The sequence below is a fragment of the Oryx dammah genome, unplaced genomic scaffold (genome assembly GCF_014754425.2).
Source record: "Oryx dammah isolate SB20612 unplaced genomic scaffold, SCBI_Odam_1.1 HiC_scaffold_16, whole genome shotgun sequence".
Lineage (NCBI taxonomy): Eukaryota > Metazoa > Chordata > Mammalia > Artiodactyla > Bovidae > Oryx > Oryx dammah.
The window spans coordinates 44,982,968-45,004,108 of record NW_024070200.1 but is presented as its reverse complement, the minus strand read 5'-3'; the positions used below and the strand labels follow the sequence as shown (position 1 = coordinate 45,004,108).

The following is a 21,141-nucleotide window of genomic DNA, read 5'->3' as shown; positions in this document are numbered from 1 at the left end:
AGAACACCTATGCCTTTAGCTTAACTGTTTTCTGGTGCTTCCTTTTCATTTTGGAATTTTGTCCTAAGTTGCATATCATTTACAAAGCAGAACAATACACATTTTTAGGTGCCCTACAGTTTATTTAAAACATTTTTTAGAAATAACTAAGTTTATTGAGAAGTTTCCAGGTGATAGGTATTGAGTTAAACACTTTAACATCAATTTTCCATTTAATTCTCATAGCCATCTTGTGATTTAGATTATTTTTACTTGCAGAGGTAGAAGTGGAAAGAAGCTATGCGACTTCTCCAGGGTCCTGCAGCTGGACTGGAACCCAGTGTGTCTGATGTCATAACTAACTCTATGTCAGATTTCATAAAGGCAAGACAGTTCAAGGCAAGACATACATGCATTTCTTTAAAAAAATACACCTTTTTTTATTGAGGTATAATTCATATAAGAAAAAATGCTCATATGTCAAACATGCAGTTCTATGAGTTTTCACAATTGTATGTACTTAGGCAACCATGATCCAGAGCAAGGTATATACGTTTCATCACTCACAAAGTGTCCTCTCGTCTATGAAGCAGGTTAAAAGCTAACAGAGTTTTGCCAAAAGAACACACTGGTCATAGCAAATACCGTCTTCCAACAACACAAGAGAAGACTCTGCACATGGACATTACCAGATGGTCAATACCAAAATCAGAGTGATTACATTCTTTGCAGCCAAAGATGGAGAAGCTCCATACAGTCAGCAAAAACAAGACTGGGAGCTGACTGGCTCAGATCATGAACTCATTATTGCCAAATTCAGACTTAAATTGAAGAAGGAAGGGAAAACCACTACTTTGTGAATGGAAGACCATACCTGACCATTCAGGTATGACCTAAATCAAATCCCTTATGATTATACAGTGGAAATGACAAATAGATTCAAGGGATTAGATCTGATAGAGTGCCTGAAGAACTATGGACTGAGATTTATGACATTGTACAAGAGGCAGTGAGCAAGACCATCCCTAAGAAAAAGAAATGCAAAAATGCAAAATGGTTGTCTGAGGAGGCCTTACAAATAGCTGAGAAAAGAAGAGAAGCTAAAGACAAAGGAGAAAAGGAAAGATATACCCATCTGAGTGCAGAGCTCCAAAGAATAGCAAGGAGAGAGAAGAAAGCCTTCCTCAGTGACTAATGCAAAGAAACAGAGGAAAATAATGGAGTGGAAAAGACTAGAGATCTCTTCAAGAAAATTAAGAGATACCAAGGGAACATTTCATGCAAAGATGGGCACAATAAAGGACAGAAATGGTATGGACCTAACAGAAGCAGAAGATATCAAGAAGAGGTGGCAAGAATACACAGAAGAACTGTACAAAAAAGATCATCACGACCCAGATTACCATAATGATGTGATCACTCACCTAGAGCCAGACATCCTGGAATGTGAAGTCAAGTGGGCCTTAGGAAGCATCACTACGAACAAAGTTAGTGGAGGTGATGGAATTCCAGTTATTTCAAATCCTAAAAGATGATGCTGTCAAAGTGCTGCACTCAATATGGAAGCAAATTTGGAAAACTCAGCAGTGGTCACAGGACTGGAAAAGGTCAGTTTTCATTCCAATCCCTAAGAAAGGCAATGCCAAGATTGTTCCAACTACTGCACGATTGTACGCATCTCACATGCTAGCAAAGTAAGGCTCAAAATTCTCCAAGCCATGCTTCAATAGTATGTGAACTATGAACTTCCAGATGTTCAAGCTGGATTTAGAAAAGGCAGAGGAAGCAGAGATCAAATTGCCAACATTCACTGGATCACTGAAAAAGCAACAGTGTTCCAGAAAACCATTTACTGCTGCTTATTGACTACACCAAAGCCTTTGGCTGTGTGGATCACAAGAAACTGTGGAAAATTCTGAAAGAGATGGGTATACCAGACCACCTTGCCTGCCTCCTGAGAAATCTGTATGCAGGTCAGGAAGCAACAGTTAGTTAGAACTGGACATGGAACAACAGACTGGTTCCAAATCGAGAAAGGAGTACATCAAGGCTGTATAATGTCACCCTGCTTATTTAACTTATATGCAGAGCACATCACGCAAAATCTGGGCTGGAAGAAGCACAAGCTGGAATCAAGATTGTTGGGAGAAATATCAATAACCTCAGATATGCAGATAACACCACCCTTATGGCAGAAATCAAAGAAGAACTAAAGTGTCTCTTGATGAAAGTGAAAGAGGAGAGTGAAAAAGTTGGCTTAAAGCTCAACATTCAGAAAACAAAGATCATGGCATCCGGTCCCATCACTTCACGTCAAATATACGGGGAAACAGTGGAAACAGTGCCAGACTTCATTTTAGGGGGCTCCAAAACTGGTACAGTTGGTGACTGTAGCCATGAAATTAAAAGACGCTTACTCCTTGGAAGGGAAGTTATGACCAACCTAGATAGCGTATTGAAAAGCAGAGATATTACTTTCCCAACAAAGGTCCATCTAGTCAAGGTTATGGTTTTTCCAGTGGTCATGCATGGATGTGAGAGTTGAACTGTGAAGAAGGCTGAGTGCCGAAGAATTGATGCTTTTGAACTGTGGTGTTGGAGAAGACTCTTGAGAGTCCCTTGGACTGCAAGGAGATCCAACCAGTCCATCCTAAAGGAGATCAGCCCTGGGTGTTCACTGGAAGCACTTATGCTGAAGCTAAAACTCCAATACTTTGGCCACCTGATGTGAAGAACTGACTCATTGGAAAAGACCCTGAGGCTGGGAAAGATTGAAGGCGGGATGAGAAGGGGACAACAGAGGATGAGATGGTTGGATGGCATCACCGACTGGATGGACATGAGTTTGAGTAAACTCTGGGAGTTAGTGATGGACAGGGAAGCCTGGCGTGCTGCGGCCCATGGGGTCACAAAGAGTTGGACACAACTGAGCAACTGAACTGAACTGTACTGCCCCTCCTCCTAGGCAACTACTTCTTTATTTCTGTCAGCATACATCCGTACTATCTGTTCTTGGACTTCATACAACATGTGCTCTTTTCTGTTTGTCTTCTTTTGCTTAATATAATGTTTTTGAGATTCATCCATATTGCTGTGTATATCAGTAACTCATTCTTTTTTATTGCTGAATACTAATCCATTGTATGAATATACCATAGTTTATCCATTCTCCTATTAATAGTCATTATGAAGTAAAGACTTTAAAGAACATGCTTGTATGTTTTTCTTTTTTTGTGAACATGTTTTCATTTTTCTTGGGTAAATACCTGTGAATGGAATTGTTGGGTCAAGGGTAGGTATGTGCATAACTTCATTAGAAACTGCCACATAGTTTTCCAATGTGGTTGTCCCATTTTATCCATCTATCTGCAGTGCATTGGGAATTTCTTTTGATGCCAAAAAGTTTACGGCATCAGTTGGTTTTCACTCTTCTGGTAGGCACGATACTGCATCTCATTGTGCTTTCAATTTTCATTTTCCTGATTCCATCTGTCAGTCTTTTTTGTGAACTTCAAGTCTTTTGCCATTGTCTTTCTCGGGGAGGGGAGAGTTCATTGTTAAACTGTAATAGTTCCTCATATATTCTGGATATAAGTTCTTTATCAGACACAGGACTGGCAATCTTTCTCCCAGTCTAAGGCTTATGTGTTCATATTCTTAATAGTGTCTTTGATTAGCACATGTTTGATGAGGTCCAATTTGATTTTTTTTTCATTTTATGATGAATGATTTTTGACACAAATGAATTGAAAAAGTAGATCATTATTTCCTCCCATATAGAACTCCTCAGTGGCTTCTCATGTTTTTGGAATGAAACTCCAGTCTTTACCTTGACCTTCAAAGGCTTGAATGATTTGGTCCTCAGAAGTTCTCCAGCTTCATCTCACACACCTTCTCCTTCTACCCCACCGAACCCTCACCACACGAATCTTCTTTCTGTTCCTTGACCATGCACAGCCTGTGCTCACTTTAGAGTCCTCGCACTTACTGTTCCCTCTGCCAGAAATGCTCTTTCCTCACCTCTTGGGATGGATGGCTCCACCCTATCTTTTAGGTCTGGACTCACGTATCACCTCCTCAGAAGGCTAAAGTAGTGATGTGCAATCACCACAGGGCTCACCACCCTATTTCCTTTTCTTCATAGCACTTTCCACAGAGAAATATCCTGTACACTATTTGTTTACTGGTTTATTATCCATCTCTCCGACTGGAATGCCAAATCCTTGAGACTAGACCCATTACATACTTAGGTGCTCAGCCAGTATTTGTTAAGGTGACAAATGAATTTCTTTGAAATGATAGCCACTGAAGGCTTGGCATATTCCACGATGTACACGTGTGTGTGTGTGTATGTGTGTGTGTGTGTGGTGCATGTGTGTGTGTGCAGGAGGTGGTAGAACAATGTAGGTAGTTTCAATAAATCAAAGATTTAAATATTCCAAAGATGTCACCTTTACCAGCAATTTCAGCCTCATGAGTATCCAATCTTTTAATTCACTGATTTGAAGGTATTCATTTGATTTTCATGTTCCATTCCACATGGAACTTCTCTCTGCCTTTGCACATCCTGATTTCTCTGCCTGGAACATTCTTCTTCCTCCTCCCAGAGCAACATCCTGACTTATGTGGAAACATGGTTGGCTTCTCCAGAGAGCATTAGGGACCGCTCCTCAGAGCTACCTGTGTGCTTTGGAGCTGACTCACTGGAAAAGAGCCTGATGCTGGGAAAGACTGAAGGCAAATGGCAAAGGAGGTGGCAGAGGATGAGGGATGAGATGGTTAGATAGCATCACCGACTCAATGGACGTGAATTTGAGCAAACTCCAGGAGATAGTGAAGGACAGGGAAGTGTGGCATGTTGCAGTCCACAGGGTCGCAAAGTGTCAGACATGACTTAGCGGCTGAACAACAAACAACTATTACTACGTTTGTCACTCTGCTTCAAAATATCTGTTCACGTGAGCATCTCCTTCTCTAGACTATGAGCTTCTCAAGGGCTAGGTCATCTACGTATTCCCAGCTCTGGCAAAAGCAAGCAAGCACTGGGCAAATATTTGTTGAACATGGCTTTGTTTGTGTCTGAATGTTTGTGTCTCTCTAAAATTTATGTGTCACATCCTAACATCCAGGAGGTGGGGGCTTTGGGAAGTAATTAGGTCACATAGGCGGAGCCCTCATGAATGAGATTAGTGCCCTAATGAAAGAAGCCCCAGGGAGCCCCTTTATCGCTTTGGCCATAAGAGGACACAGCAAAAAGACGACTGTCTGTGAACCAGGAAGCTGGCCCTCATCAGACATCAGATCTGGCCCTACCTTGATCTTGGATTTCCCTGCTTCCAGAACTACAAGAAATAAATGCCTGTTGTTTATAAGCCACCCCCTCCATGCTGGTCTGTGCTACGTTGTTATGGTAGTGCAAACAGACCAAGATGAATGAGTGGATGAAGGTGCTTGTAAGGATGGTAGCATTATGTCTAAAAGAAGAGAAAATGGTATCACGTAAATACCCCTAGATAATCATCTCATAAATAACATGAGCTGGCTTGTCGAATGGCCACTCAACACGATTTTCTCCTTCTATGCTCTCCCTGCATCCACATCTCTAGAATCTCTATTTGCAGAGTTACATTCTACGTGACAGAACCTGAAAATGAAAGACACTAGCTAAAGATTTAAAAGATTGAAATGATGTAGCCTTTACTGTTCCTATAGAGTAGACATAATAAAACATGAGATCAGACAGCAACTTCTGTGTGTCCTTCTGCAATTCACTCATTTTAAGCTACAAGGAGCTGAGATCAGCAATATGGGTTCCCTGGGATACAGGCATTTCTGATTTTCTTTTTTATCCTAAGTACCAAGGATCTTTATTCTCAATAAAGAATCTGTTCAGTTCAGTTCAGTCGCTCAGTTGTGTCCAACTCTTTGCAACCTCACGAATCGCAGCACGCCAGGCCTCCCTATCCATCACCAACTCCTGGAGTTCACTCAGATTCACGTCCATCGAGTCAGTGATGCCATCCAGCCATCTCATCCTCTGTCGTCCCCTTCTCCTCCTGCCCCCAATCCCTCCCAGCCTCAAAGTCTTTTCCAATGAGTCAACTCTTCGCATGAGATGACCAAAGTACTGGAGTTTCAGCTTTAGCATCATTCCTTCCAAAGAACATCCAGGACCGATCTCCTTTAGAATGAATCTGTAGCTGTAGATAATATGTCACTATTTTGAGAATGAAGGGTCCCATTATCTTCATGCTTTGCAAGTCCTCAGCCACAGAGTTAAACCTCATTCTCATAAACATTTTGATTTTCTTAACTCTGCCTCTCTCTCGGCCTCTTAAAGAGTTTTGCAAGACATACTTCGATTAGGTTCTTGTGACTAAGCACTGATACATAACAAAGTTAATATGTGTGGGAAAACATACTTGTGAAAGAAGACCAATGAAAGAATTGATTCAACAATCCTTAGCAAATCTTGCCCCTGTAGACATTTACCAAGTTAGCGATCATTTTGCAACTAGAAAACCAATACCTGTGTTACCACAAATAATGATGCTCATTTGGGATATGAGCTCCCTGGGCTTCCTCAGGAGTGAATTTTTTTTTAAGGTTCCACATGGAAGGGACAAGTTGAACAGGTTCTTAGCTACATTAACACATAGCATCTCTACATGTCTTCAGGGTTTACAGCCTAACGAACAAGGTAGGAAAAAATACATTCACCAGAATTCCAGAAGGGACTGGAGGAAGCAACTGGGGCTGACAGGCTCCTCCCCTCCAGACAGCTTTGGGAACAGGACAAGGGGTGATGCTTTAGAGGGGACCTCACATGGTGACAGGTGCATGCTTTTAGGAAAGTTGTGCAGCATAAGTGTAAGAGCAGACAATGGTGGAGGAATGCTGTATATTGTGTGACGTCATTCTTGATTCCTCAGTCACGTGACTAGAGTCATGAGCTGCCCAACTGCAGAGATGTCTGAAGAGAAGAGATGTGTGGGGCAGAACTGAGACACCATGCAGACCCCTGAGTGGAGCGGGGAATGAAGGGGGTAAGGCTGGAACTGACTTTTCAGGGACCTGAGGGAAGGCACTAGCATTAGACAGGCTAAGCCTACCCCATCTGTTGAAAATCTTCCATATTAAGATCCTAGAGGACCACAGAGGTCTTTGGGCCTGGTGTGCTGCAGTCCATGGGGTCACAATGAGTCAGACATGACTCAGAGACTGAACAACAACAAGAGGCATACCAAGGTCTTTCTGGCTAGCACTGAGAGTCCAGGGGGGTGATATGAGGAACACTGAAAGAGACAACTATATATTTGGGCTCTAGCACACACTTTTATGAGTCTCAGGTTTCCTCATTTATACAACTGGATAAAAGATTACTGCCCCCAACACTGTGCTATTGTAAACATCAAAAGAGGTAATGAACATGAAAGGGCTTCACGCGTGACTATTCCAACTCCCCATCTATTTGTGTCTCTGTGCCTGCATGTGTGCTCAGCTGTGTCCGACTCTTTGCAACCTTAGGGACGGTAGCCCACCAGACTGTTCTGTCCACGGGATTCCCAGGCGACAACACTGGAGTGGGTTGCCATTGCCTCCTCCAGGTGATCTTTCCGATCCAGGGATTAAACCTGGGTCTCCCGAATTGCAGGTGGATTTTTTTTTTACTGCTGAACCATCAGGGAAACCCATTTATGTCTCTGGGTTCCTCTAACTGCCAACAGGAAAAGCCATGGAGACAGCTCTTTCCATCATCCCCTTAGTTCAGCAGTGGATTCTATAATCTCATACCGGTTCTGCCACTGATCCAATATTATCCATTTATGAGACACTTATTTAATACGTACACCTGTCTGAGGTGCTGGAGATACAAAGGGGGAGTAATGAATGATATCTCATGTCAGTCTAGCTGACTTCTGTGATCAACTCTCAATTGCTTCCAAACTCTGGGGAGAAAGAGGAGCATTATTTATTGAGTCTTCAAACCATCGCAACTTGATGCTCATTCTGGTGTCAAGAGTTTGCTGAGCTCCAGATATTATCCCTAAAGACAGCAGCAGAAGCATCCAAGTGCCATCCTGTTCCAGGGGCTCACTGCAATGACCTTTCCCAAACTATAATACTGACTCCACTGATTAGTAATTATTGAGCACCTGCTTGGTGCCTCATAATATATTATATTCTTAGGGCACAAAAGAAACATTAGACATGGTCTCTAGCATGAAGGGACCCACAGTTTAGTGGAAGAAACAACTGGAGACTAATGTGTGTCAGGACTCAGTCAGGGACCAAGCGGTGAGAAAGGAGAGGTCCAAAGCAATCAGAGAAGGATTCACATAGGAGATGAGAATTCAGGTGGTTTAAAGGACAGTGAAAGAGGTAATTCTTAGGTAGGTCAATAAGAGGACCAGGACCCTCGAGGAGGAGAAAGGGACAAACTTTTTTTCTAAATTCCTTGTCTTAGTCACTGAAGACATTTTTTCTTAAGCTCTGAGTTGCTACAACAATCTATTTCCCCTAAGACTAACTTTCTTTAAGCCCAGAGCTAACATTACTTTGCCAACAAAGGTCTGTCTAGTCAAGGCTATGGTTTTTCCATGTATGGATGTGAGAGTTGGACTATAAAGAAATCTGAGCGCCAAAGAATTGATGCTTTTGAACTGTGGTGTTGGAGAAGACTCTTGAGAGTCCCTTGGACTGCAAGGAGATCCAACCAGACCATCTTAAAGGAGATCAGTCCTGGGTGTTCATTGGAAGGACTGATGTTGAAGCTGAAACTCCAATACTTTGGCCACCTGATGTGAAGAACTGACTCATTGGAAAAGACCCTGATGCTGGGAAAGATTGAGGGCAGGAGGAGAAGAGGACAACAGAGGATGAGATGGTTGGATGGCATCATTGACTCAATGGACATGGGTTTGGGTGGACTCTGGGAGTTGGTGATGGACAGGGAGGCCTGGCATGCTGCGGTTCATGGGGTTGCAAAAAGTCAGAGCAACTGAGCGACTGAACTGAACTGAACTAATGATTATATAACAACAATGTATCTTGCTTGAGGACATGTTTCTCCTTCTTAAGAAAAACCTTCTGACTATTCCTGTTATTTTAAGATATATGTTGTGGGAGTGGGTCTAGAAAGACCTTTAAAACCTTGAGATATTCTCTTAATCTATTGCTGTAGCCAATTGAAAAAGTATATAAGGCCACACTTGAACTGGTGAGTGGGGGCACTCTCCACCTCCTTCTGATGTCTATGTCAGAAGCTTTCTCTGGCCCTTTTTCACTGTAATAAAGCTTTGGCCATTTGAAGTTCTGAGTGACTGAAACTGTCTTTGGTCCCAAAGCAAAATTCTCTCCTTCGGAGATCATGAATCTGGCACTCTTCACCGTAAGCTATCAATGGGAGGTATTGGGGCAACATGACTAAGGCAGTGAAGGCCACTTCTTCCTGGGAGAGCAGTATGAATGGGAGCCAGATTTCCAGAGCATGGTGTGTGTGTGTGGTGTTGGATCACAAGGTGGGAAGCTGTGTGTGTGTGTGTGTGTGTGTGTGTGGTGTTGAATCACAGTGTGCAAAAGTGCGTTGCCTAAAACAGAGTTTAGTGCTAGCTTAGAACAGAGGCCAGGGTTATAAATTAAGGAGATGTAGTGCCAGAATGGGCTTCCCAGGTGACGCTAGCAATAAAGAACCTGCTTGCCAATGCAGGGGATGAACGAGATGTGGGTTTGATCCCTGGGTTGGGAAGGTCCCCTGGAGGAGGACATGACAACCTACTTCAGTATGCTTGCCTGGAGAATCCTACAGCCAGAGGAGGCTGGTGGGCTACAATCCATGGGGTCACAAAGAGTCCGAAAGGACTGAAGCAACTTACACAAGCACACACATAGAGGCAGAGGATGAAGGATCTTGATTCTGGGCAGAAAGTTTATATCTCATTGTAGGTTCTTAGGCAGATAAGCAGCAGCAAGGCAGTCATAGCCTTCTGAGAGAAGAACAGGTAAGACAGAGTATTAGATTTAGTGCCTGTTTGTAAGTGGACAGTGACAGCAATAGTTAAAACCATATAACGTCCACTTGTTTACTCCTTGACTCCAGAATCCACAAAACCGAGTCCTACTTCGCACATATTACAGGAAGCACTTGAAGACAACAAGGACTTGGTGCTTACCCAGCAAGTGGAGGACGGATGTTGCCATTGCCTTTCCAAGAGCATTGGTGGCTGTGCAGACATAAGTTCCTTCATTTTCAAGGGAAAGGTTCTGCAACAACAGGGATCCATTGAAAAGCAAGGAAATATTGTCACTCAGAGATCCTCCTTTCTTCAACCAAGTTACATTAGGCTGAGGGACACCTTTGGAATAAAAACAGATATGACAAAGGCAAATTCCTTTAAGAACAGAGCCACAGAATCATATGACAAATACCATTTAGCATTCCGACCACAAGCCAGCAAATGGGTTTCATCACACGTAATAGGAAAGATGGCTCTTTCTATTTCTACCACTCCTCTATGGCAGGTGAGGGATGCTGCTGAAGCAAAGGGCTTTGGTCAGCTGAGTACGGGGGTAGTTTACATCTATGAGTCAAAGAACAGAAGCCAAAGAGGGTGGGCTTGCTCTGCAATGGAAAGGGAGAGTAGTCTGAAGTTGAGTAAAGATAATGCAAGACTGGTTGGAAGAGAGGAGCTGATGAAGCCAGATCAATGTGGAGGCAGAGAAACAGAAATTCCTAGCAGTGAGTTGTCGCAAAGAAGGCTTTTGGAAATAAAAATCTCAAATGTGGACCATTAAATGGCCCACTGTGCACATGAAATGTGACATTCCTCCTTCAGGAAGAATACAAAATCTTTAGGGAAATAGATTTGGCTCATCCCCACTTTTGTGGAAGAGGATAATATCAGGGAACACAAAGAAGGGTTGCATTTTACATTTGGGTCAGTGTAGGGTGAACAGACTATACGTGACATCTCGGGACACAGACAGGAACATGAGGGATTGAAAGAATTTCTTCCCTCACATCTCGAGAAGTCTCGAAGTCTCAGCAGTTTGCTGGGCCGTGGGGTATGAAGCTCAGAGGAATCGCATTAGGTTCCTTTTAAAAAAAATAAGTCCATTTGCATTTTTCTAAATTGGTGTCTTTTTATTTATTTATTTTTTGGTCACACTGTGTGGCACGTGGTGTCTTAGTTCTCTGACCAGGGATTGAGCCCGGGCCCCCTGCATTGGAAGCACAGAGTCCTAACCACTGGACCACTAGGGAAGTCCCTCATTTGATTCTTAAGAGCTGGGGTGACCTTGGATGATGTCTGAGATCCAGCAAAGTTATTGGTTTTGAGGATGTCTCATCTTCCTGCAGTGCTCTGCCTAGAGAGACTGGCAGACACTGCAAGGCTTTCTGACAAAAAAGAGATGTCACTGCTCTAATTATGAAATCTACTATGCATCTCACAAAAGGCAAAACACATGCTTCATGAACCCTTAGATTCTCAGTCTTTTTCCAACTCTGGGGAAGCAGCCATTGTTAGCTTTGTCTTACAGCTAAGGAAGCTGGTCAAGGCAAAACCAGCCCAGAACCTAAATGTAAGGTCGGACCCCGGGGGCCATGATGGGCCGCCCCTCCTCTCCCCCGCCGGCGGGGGAAGTCCCTAACGGAGGGAGCCTCCCAGATGCCAGGGACCAAGGACAGCACACTCCGCCAGCTAAAGCCGCCCCGCCCCCAGCTGCAGGAACCGCGCCGCCTCAGCCGCATAGAGAAACCTATTAGCTCGCAACGCCGCGAACCAGCAGCCTATCCAAACTCCCATCCACTAACCCAGCCATCCCTCGCGATGTGCATATATAAACAAACTCCCAACGCGGTTCCGCGCGGATTCCCTCGACCTGCCCCGTTCGGTCCGGGAACCCCGCCCGGGAGCGCTCCGCCATTAAAGCCTGTCAGAGGTTTTTTTTTTTTGGTGTACCTGGTCGTCTTTTACCTAACACTAAATATTCAGAGAAGTGCTAATCACAGGTGTACTTATCTTTTGTTGTTGTTTCTTTTCAAATATAAACACAAGGAGAGGTTAAACTTCCCTAAGGATACCAGCTAGCAAACCCTGGATCTGAAATTCACACCCATGTACTCTCCTCCAGAACTTACTTGTTAACCAGTGTAGGTAGGTCCTGTATATTTCTTGATAGATTACTAGGCATATTTTTTACTTCCATAGTAAGCAGGCTCTTTAAAAATATATTTTATAGTTGTTTATTGCTGACAACTAGGAAAGCAATAAACACTGGCATATTTATCTGGTATCTAATCATTTACTAAAGTTTATTATTTTGAATAGTTTTCAAGTAATTTTCTTCTTTTTTTAATAGTAATCATATTACCTCTATGTAATGACAGTTTTATCATTTTTTCCTATATTTATATTTATGAAAGTGAAAGTGTTACTCACTCAGTCATGTCTGATTCTTTGCAACCTCATGGACTGTAGCCTGCCACGCTCCTCTGTCCACAGAATTCTTTAGGCAAGAATACTGGAGTGGGCTGCCAGTCCCTTCTCCAGGGAATCTTCTGGGCCCAGGGATCAAACCCATGTCTCCTGCGTTGCAGGCAGATTCTTTACCATCTAAGCCACCAGGGAAGCCCTATGTATTTTTCTATTAACTATTGCACTGTATTAACTAAAGTCTCTAGAACAATGCTGAATAATAAGTTAGAGCAGGCACATTTCTCTTGCTTCCAACTCTAAATGGAGCATTATTAATGTTTTATCCTTAAGCAGGTGGTTTGCTTTTGTTTTCTGATAGCTGTCAAATCAAAGAAATTTCCTTGTAACTCTTCCTCACATGGAAATTTCTAAAACTTTGAGTTAGTATTTGTGAAAAGGGGAAAGTGTTAGTCGCTAAGTCGTGTCTGACTCTTTGCGACCCCATGGACTGTAGCCCGCCAGGCTCCTCTGTCCATGGAATTCTCCAGGCAAGAATACTAGAGTAGGTTGCCATTCCCTTCTCCAGGGGATCTTCCCAACCCGGGAATCGAACCCAGGTCTCCTGCATTGCAGGTGGATCCTTTACTGACTAAGCCACCAGAGAATTGGCTTTTAAAAAACTTAAAATATTTAAACCTATTAATTTTCTTTTGAGTACAGCTTTGACTATATATCTCATACTTTGAAATGAAATAAATCATTACCATTGTTTCATTCATTCAAAAATGTTTACAAAATCCCTACTCTGTGTGAGACTCTATGCTGGAACTAAGGATATGATGTGTACTAGGTCTCCTCAAGAAACTTAATTTTAGAAGGGGGCTTTGCGGGGCAACAGATGATTGCAATAACATGACATAGGGCTTCTGATAAACACTGGATGCCACTGGCACATAAAAACTGTATTTAATGCAGACTGGAGAGAGGGCTAAGATTTTAACATGCAGGAACAGCTAAGCTAATACATGAGGACAAGGGGGTGGGAACTGGGGGAAAATTGTTTTACATACATAGAGGGAATGGTGTACAAAAAGGCACAGACATGAAGGAAAATATAATGCATTGGGGGAATCATAAATTGAGTTTTTTTTATGACTGAAGTTTAAAGTACATGGAGTGGGAGTAAGGAGAGATGGCTAAATAGGTAAGCAGGTGCCCATAAAATGAAAATTTATTAATATTATCCATAGTAAGGAGTTTGGTGGAATTTATCCTAAAGGAAATAGAAAATGGCTTAATTATTTGAAGCAGTGGTAACATATCAGATTAGTGCTTTAGAAACATTGTCCTGGATGTGATGCAAATGGGGAAGAGTCAGGCAAGGGTCAGCAGGACCAGTTAGGTGGTCACTGAACCAACTGAGGTGAGACACAAAAGGGTGGGAGTAGGGAAACTAGAGAGAATAGATCAACTTGGTAAATACTCAAGAAGAAAAACCAATAGGACTTGGTGACTGATTTGATACAGGGGAGTGAAGGAGAAAAAGGATTTAAGGAGAACATACAGATAGCGGGTGGTACCATTAACTGAAACAGGGAAAATAAGAGGAAGAGCGGACCTGCATAGAGAATTGGATAAACTTTTTCTTTAAAATAACTGCATTTTATTATTTTTTAAAAATTGGGGTACACTGCTCTACAATGTTGTGTTAGTTTCTGCTGTATAGCAAAGTGAATCAGCTACATGTATACATACATCCCCTCCCTCCCAACTCGCGCCCCCATCCCACCCCTCATCCCATTCCTCTAGGTCACCATGGAGCACTAAGCTGAGCTCCCTGTGTTATATAGCAACTTCCCACTAGCTCTCTATGTTACACATGGTAGTGTATGTATGTCAATCCTAATCTCCCAGTTTGTCCCACTTTTCCATTCTCCCTACCCCATGTTTATATGTCAGTCATAAAAAGGAATCAAACTGGGTCATTTGTAGTGGATGAATCTAGAGTCTGCATACAGAGTAAAGTAAGTCAGAAAAAGAAAAATAAATATCAAATATCATATACTAACATATATATGTGGGATCTAGGAAAATGGTACAGATGAATCTATTTTGAAGGCAGGAATAGAGAATATGATAAGTTGCTATAAACATGTTGAGGCCTGAGGGGCAGGCCTCTAGTTTAACACACACTCGTAGGAGCCTGCTGGAACACTCCAGGGACAAGGCCCAGCGGGTGACACCGTCATACTCTCCCTTTGCCGTGCTCCAGAGCTCTAGAATCTCCCAGGAGAGAGCTTATACTCAAGTTGGCCCTGACTTCTGCGGGTGCCATCTAGGGGACACCTCTGGACCACTGACTCTGGAGGACAGGGGAACCTGTAATAAATGGAGTCACCTGGAAGAGAGCTCATACTTGTATCTGGTACCCTGATTTCTGTGACTGTGGTCAGGGGACATTTCCGCATCATGTGGCTCTGGTGGCTAATGGGGCTTATATCTGTGGGTCCCATAGGATTCTGACCAGTGGAGAAAGAGTTCTTAAACTCCCCCAGGGCACAGCGAGAGGCCAGAGACCCAGCTGCTCCTTCTTCCTTGAAGGAAGCCTATTAGCTAAGCATCCTGACTATGTCCACGGGACAGGTTTCTGACAAAACCTGCATCTGGGGACTGACAGTGATCCCTTCCAGAGACGACTGAGGCTGGGAGCTGTCTTCAAGCTCACCCTCTGCCATGCTCTGTGGTGCCGGTGCTCCCTGGAAGCAAGCTTTACTGTGGGTGAAAGTGAAAGTGTTTGTCACTCAGTCGTGTCCGACTCTTTGTGACCCCATGGACTGTAGCTCACCAGGCTCTTCTGTCCACGGAATTCTCCAGGCAAGAATACTGGAGTGGGTTGCCATTTTCTTCTCCAGGGGATCTTCCCAACCCTGGGATTGAACCTGTGTCTCCCGTATTGCAGGCAGACTCTTTACCGACTGAGCCACCAGGGAAGACGTTACTGTTGGTGCCCTGGTGTGTGTGTGTGTGTGTGTATATATATATATATATATATATATTATACTGGGGTATAGTTGATTAACAATGTTGTGTTAGTTTCAGGTGTACGGCAAAGTGATTCAGTTATACATATACATGTATCTATTCTTTTTCAAATTCTTTTCCCATTTAGGTTGTTATAGAATACTGAGCAGAGCTCCCTGTGCTGTACAGGAGGTCCTTGTTGGTTATCTATCTTAAACATAGCACTGTATATATGTTGATCCCCAACTCCCAGTCTATCCCCCTCCACCATACCTCTTTGGTAACCAAAGGTTCTCTTAGTCCATGAGTCTGTTTTTGTCTTCATTTGTATCTTGTACCGTGGTTTTTGTAGCTGCCACCCAGGGGATGCACCTTGATCTGGTGGCTCTGGTGGCCAGGGGTTGGGGGCAGGGAGCAGGGACAGGGGTGGGATGAAGCAGTGGGAGGATAGGGAGGTGTAGGGGCTGGGGGGATTGCATTCCTGGGTCCCAGGGGACTGTGGCAATCAGAGAGATGGTTCTTGGCAGGCTACCACCTCCCGAGCACTGCCCAGGCAGTGCCCTGAAACACACCTCCAGCCTCTCTGAGGAGGAGGTCTCTTTGCTTGTCCTGGAGCTTTGGTCTGAGGGATAGCTTCAGGTCTGACTCACATTTAGTGGCCTGTGTCGCTGCTTTTAGGGAAGGTAGGCTGTCAGCTGTAGTGGCCTCTTGGTGCTTGCCCTCCGCCTTACTCCATCTCACCAGCATCACCCAGAAAAGCAGCTGACATGCTCATTTGGAGCCCTAATTTCTGCAATTGCCACTCAGGGGACACCTCCAAATCTTCTGACCCTGGTGGCCATCAGGGACCACATTTCCAGTCCCACAGGACTGTGCATGTCTGGGTATGTAGCGAAAACCTGATCCTGAGGGTCTCGCTTCCAGCCCTCCTGAATCTAGGTGATGAGAGTCTCCCTGTGGGACACAGACAGGTCTTGGCACGTCCTTAGTTATGAAAAGGTGTTAAAAAATACAGCAGGCTGAGGAGGGGAGGGGAGTTTGGGGGGGAAAAGACACACATATATGCACGGCTAAGTCCCTTCACTGTTAACCCAAAACTATCACAACATTGTTAACTGGCTATTCTCCGATACAAAATTAAAAGTTTTTTTGTTTGTTTGTTTTTAATACTGTAGGCTGCTTTGACAAGCACACATGTTAGAGAGACAATCGGGAGCTGAGCTGGATGACAAATTCATCTGCATGAGGCTGCTCCTTCAAAACTGGGACATGTGGTTGCTTCAGCTACTGTACAGAAGCCAACACAGAGCCACAGAGTGGTTGAATGGATGGAAAATGAAGAGCCATCCACATGCTGTCTACAAGAGACTCCCTTTAGATGTAAGAAGGGCAATCCAAGAGGGAGGGGATATATGTGCATATACGGCTGATTCATTTTGGTCTACAGCAGAAACTAACACAACATTGTAAAGCAACTAAGGAAAAAAAAAGAAGAAATTGTTCTTTTCTGCAGTATATAACTCTGGCTGTCTTCTAAAGAGGGTGATGCTTTTCCTTTAGAACACCTTGGAAGGTTTAGCTGCATGAGTGTGTGGGCAGGGGCTGTATAAGAGGGAGAGAACTTCAAGTTCCCACGGCAATCCCAAGAGGTTAGGGGTGAGGACAGGAAGGCTGTGGGTGAGCAAGAACAGGGAGGAATAGAGCTGAGAGGTGATATGCCTTTGCCATGACCCCTGAATCTTTGGCTTTTCTTGAAATATTTGCCAAATGCTTGGTATTCATGGATGTCTTACTGTGAACAGAAACTAGTCAAGGAAGTGAGTTGTGCATTCTCGGCTGATGGAGGGCAAAAGAGAGACCACAACAGGTCTGTGTCAGAGTGAGTGAGAAGCAGAGGGTTCAGGGCAGTGCAAGCTCCCCAAGAATGATCAGAAGTCAGTTCCAGAAGGCTTTGGAATCTCCAAACCCTGCAAATGATAGGGATCATAGATAATTCCCCTTTATTTGTTGTTAATTGAAGGATAATTGCTTTACAATTGTCTTGGTTTCTTCCATACATCAACATGAATCAGCCATAGGTATACCTATGTCTCCTCCCTCTTGAACCTCCATCCCACCCCTCTAGGTTGTCACAGAGCCCTGGTTTGAGTTCCCTGAGTCACACAGCAAATTCCCACTGGCTATCTGTTTTACATACGATACTGTATATGTTTCCATGCTACTCTCTCCATTAAACCTCTCCTTCCTCTCTCCCCATGTCCACACGTAGAGATAATTCCATTTTAAACCTAAACCTCAGTATGGCAAGGGGTATAGGACACTGAGTTTGCACAGACTGTGATGTTCTACACAGATAAGGGATTTCAGAAAATAAAGCCAGAGTTGGCAAGTTTGTAGATGTTGAAGGGGAGATAAAGGTCTCTAGCACTGAGGGAAGGAGCATCTCAACACCTAGAGCATCACCACCACACATGGGGATGTTTTCCAAGAACTGCAGAGGCTGGGGGAAACTCGGGCAGATTCTTTATTGTTTCTAAAACCTACAAATGTTTGCTCTGTTGAAAAAGCTATAAAATATCAGAAATAGTTTAAACTTATTTATCTAACCTCAAAGACAGGCAACTTCCCTCAAGACTTACAGCTCTGAAATATTCAATGTTCTCTTTCCACAATGCTGAAATCATTTTTGGAAGGCAAATGTTATGGGGGAGAAAAGTTCAGATCTGGAGGGGCTGTGAAACACGTGTTGTAAAACATCTGCACCTCTGGGGTGCCTTTAAAATAGTCACTGTTTAAAAACACATTTCCTTCATCCTTGAAAGGCCCATGAAATATTCTACACTATAAAATCCTTTGGCCTCTTCAGACTGCTCTAAAATGCTAGATTTTTCTGTCAATGGATCACATACATTATACTTGTATGTTTTGTTCATTGGTTTGTTTCCTCCAGCTACTCAACACTCAGAAAATATTCTGTATTTTTTCCCACATATGAAAATTGAAAGTTTAAGCTACCATTACTGATCTCCAGGGGATGTGAAGAAATGACGCTGCTGGTTTATAAGATTAGAGGTGAATCAAATACAGTGTAGGCAAAGCACAAACGGAGTCATTACTAATAAAGAAGACAAATAAACAAGAGTCCACACTTTCACTGTCAACCAGAATATCTCAAAGCTACTAGCACAAAGGGTAGACACCCTTCTCCACTGTGGGGTCTCCACAGTGTAGGACTTTCTGCAAAGCATTTTTTTTTCTTCTGAGTTAGTTGCAGACCCTTTGTTCTTTTGGCAGTAAATGCAGTATAACTATGGTTTTGGGTTATAAAGGACCATCCATCAGTGATGCCATATCCAGAGTGTGTGTGTGCGCTCAGTCGCTCAGTCATGTCCGACTCTTGTGACCCCATCGGCTGTAGCCCACCAGGCTCCTCTGTCCATGGGATGCTCCAGGCAGGAATACTGACCCAGGCAGGAATACCGGACTGGGTGGCCATGCCCTCCTCCAGGGGATCTTTCTGATGCAGGGGTCAAACCTGCGTCTCCTGCATTGGCAGGTGGATTCTTTACCACTGAGCCACCTGGGAAGCCATATCCAGAACTTCCTCCACATACAAGGCTATGGCTTTTACTATTCAAAGAATTCTCTCAAATAGAGGAAGTACTTCCTCTTTTCTAGTAAAATGATGTCCACAGACTGGTGTAATCAGGTTCCCAAGTAATTTGATCTGAGGACTTTAGAGACAACCTGGGTCATCAGATCAACCCCCAGTTTCATCATCAAGAGTCCTTCCTCAAAGGTTTCTTTTTTAAATTGTGTTTATTTTTTCACCCCAGTTTGATGCTTTTTTTCTTTTTTAAAAAAATTTTTGGAAGACAATTGCTTTACAACATTGTGCTGCTTTCTGTCATATCCTCAAAAGTTTTGAAAAGGTGATTCTTGGGACTTCCCTGGTGGTCCGGTGGTTAAGAATCCACCTTGCAATGCAGGGAACTTGGGTTTGGTCCGTGGTTGGGGAACTAAGATCCCACAAGCCTCGAGGCAACAAAGTCCGAGCACCACAGCTACTGAGCCCACTTGCTCTGGAGCCTGGGTGCCACAGCCAGACACTCCAGGCGCCACAAGGAAAGATCCTGGGTGCTGCAACTGGAGCCAATGCAGCCAAATAAATAAATAATAAAAATGATCTTTTTCTGCCACAGAGGAAGGGTGCCAGCAAGTCCTCTTCCTAGTGTGCTCATCCCTGACCTCTCAACAGCCCTGAACACCTGCTCTGCATGAGACCAAGCAGTTCTCTTTAGCTCCGACAGTCACATCTTGTGAGCACTACGTCATACCTCATAGTTCATGACAGACATATCTCAGTTCACTGCTGGACAGTGTCTGTCAGGGTCCCATTTATAGTCTGGAAAGGGCCTGTGAGAGTTATACTATCTATTATCTTAAAACCAAAAACCCTCCAGTGTTCCCTGAAGAATATGAGTCAAAGTCAAAGCTGGTGCAAATCAAGGATAGTGATAACACACTGGAGTTAACCAGTGGTGAAAACCACTGACCCTAGCACAGGGAATCCCTCAACAGCTCAAACAGGGACAATCTTGGGACATTCGGAGGCCCTTCCTGGTATACGCTAATTTTGGTAATTCATCAGTATAACACTGGGACGTAAATGAACAAGTAGCTTTGCTATGTCCCTTAAAAGGGACATAAACAAAAAGCTTTGATTATGTCCCTACATTAATTGTACGGCTTGTTTGGCAGTCATGTACCATGACCTACAAGTTGATCTTCCTCCTGCCCCCACCAAATCCCACAGAACCTCATGTGGGTGGTGTCAGTGGAACTCCCGGGATGAAACCTCAAGGCTTGGTTGACTCCCCAAGGTTCCCTTTCCTCCTCCCTCAAGGCATCAACTCTTCTCCTGTGTCTCTGAGCTGCTCCACTTCCTCTGTGAAGTGGTTCCCTTCTCCTTAGAAGTGATGGGGAGTAAGATTCAGTTTCCCCAGCTCCATAGCTTTGACTCTTCTTGGAGGAGAAAAGACAAAAGCCCTTCAACGTGCAGGTACCGCTGCTCACAGCAGCACCTTCTCCAGCCCTGAGAACCTCATTGTTCCATCTAACTCTGTAACGCTAAGATTTTCTGTGTGTCTTCTCTCCCTCTTATCACTTGGAAAATTTCTACTAATTCTTAAAGCTCTCTCTTAAGGCTGCTCTTCATGACCCTCTCTGACCCTGAAGCTGAGTTCTTCTTTGCAGAACTCTGAACGTGTTGACATGCCTGATTCCACCTCCAGAACAAGCCCAGAGCATGGATCCTACCCTGCCCTTTAACCCCAGCCTCCGGTTCACTCCTTGTTCCCCACTGTTCCCTGGGGGAGAGGCTCTCATTTTGAGAACATTTGAGGTAAGTTCCAGAAGACTCTTTGGCCCCATTTACTGGCTAAAGCACTGGTTCTTAACCTTGGCTGCACATCAGAATAGTCTTGGGAGCCTTAAAAAACCCCATTCTCAGGCCATATGGCAGAGAAATTAAATAAAACTCTCTCAGGGCAAAGGGGCATGGGGTGGGAGGTGACATCCAGGCCTGAACTGACATTGTATCTGTCAGTTGCTCAGTCACATCTGACTTTTTGCGACCCCATGGGCTGTAGCCCATCAGGCTCCTCTGTCCGTGGGATTCTCCAGGAAAGAATACTGGCGTGGGTAGCCATTCCCTCCTCCA

General features: G+C 43.8%; 1 protein-coding gene across 1 annotated transcript in view; it reads right to left on the bottom strand.

Moving 5' to 3' along the window:
• Positions 1 to 10,110: 10,110 nt before the first annotated feature.
• LOC120875344 (ADAMTS-like protein 3) overlaps positions 10,111 to 21,141 on the bottom strand; it is a 70,107-nt gene continuing 59,076 nt past the window's right edge. Inside the window, exon 8 of the mRNA XM_040257111.1 lies at positions 10,111 to 10,334. Within this exon, the coding sequence (XP_040113045.1) occupies positions 10,111 to 10,334 (224 nt within the window). The remainder of the gene's footprint in view (positions 10,335 to 21,141) is intronic.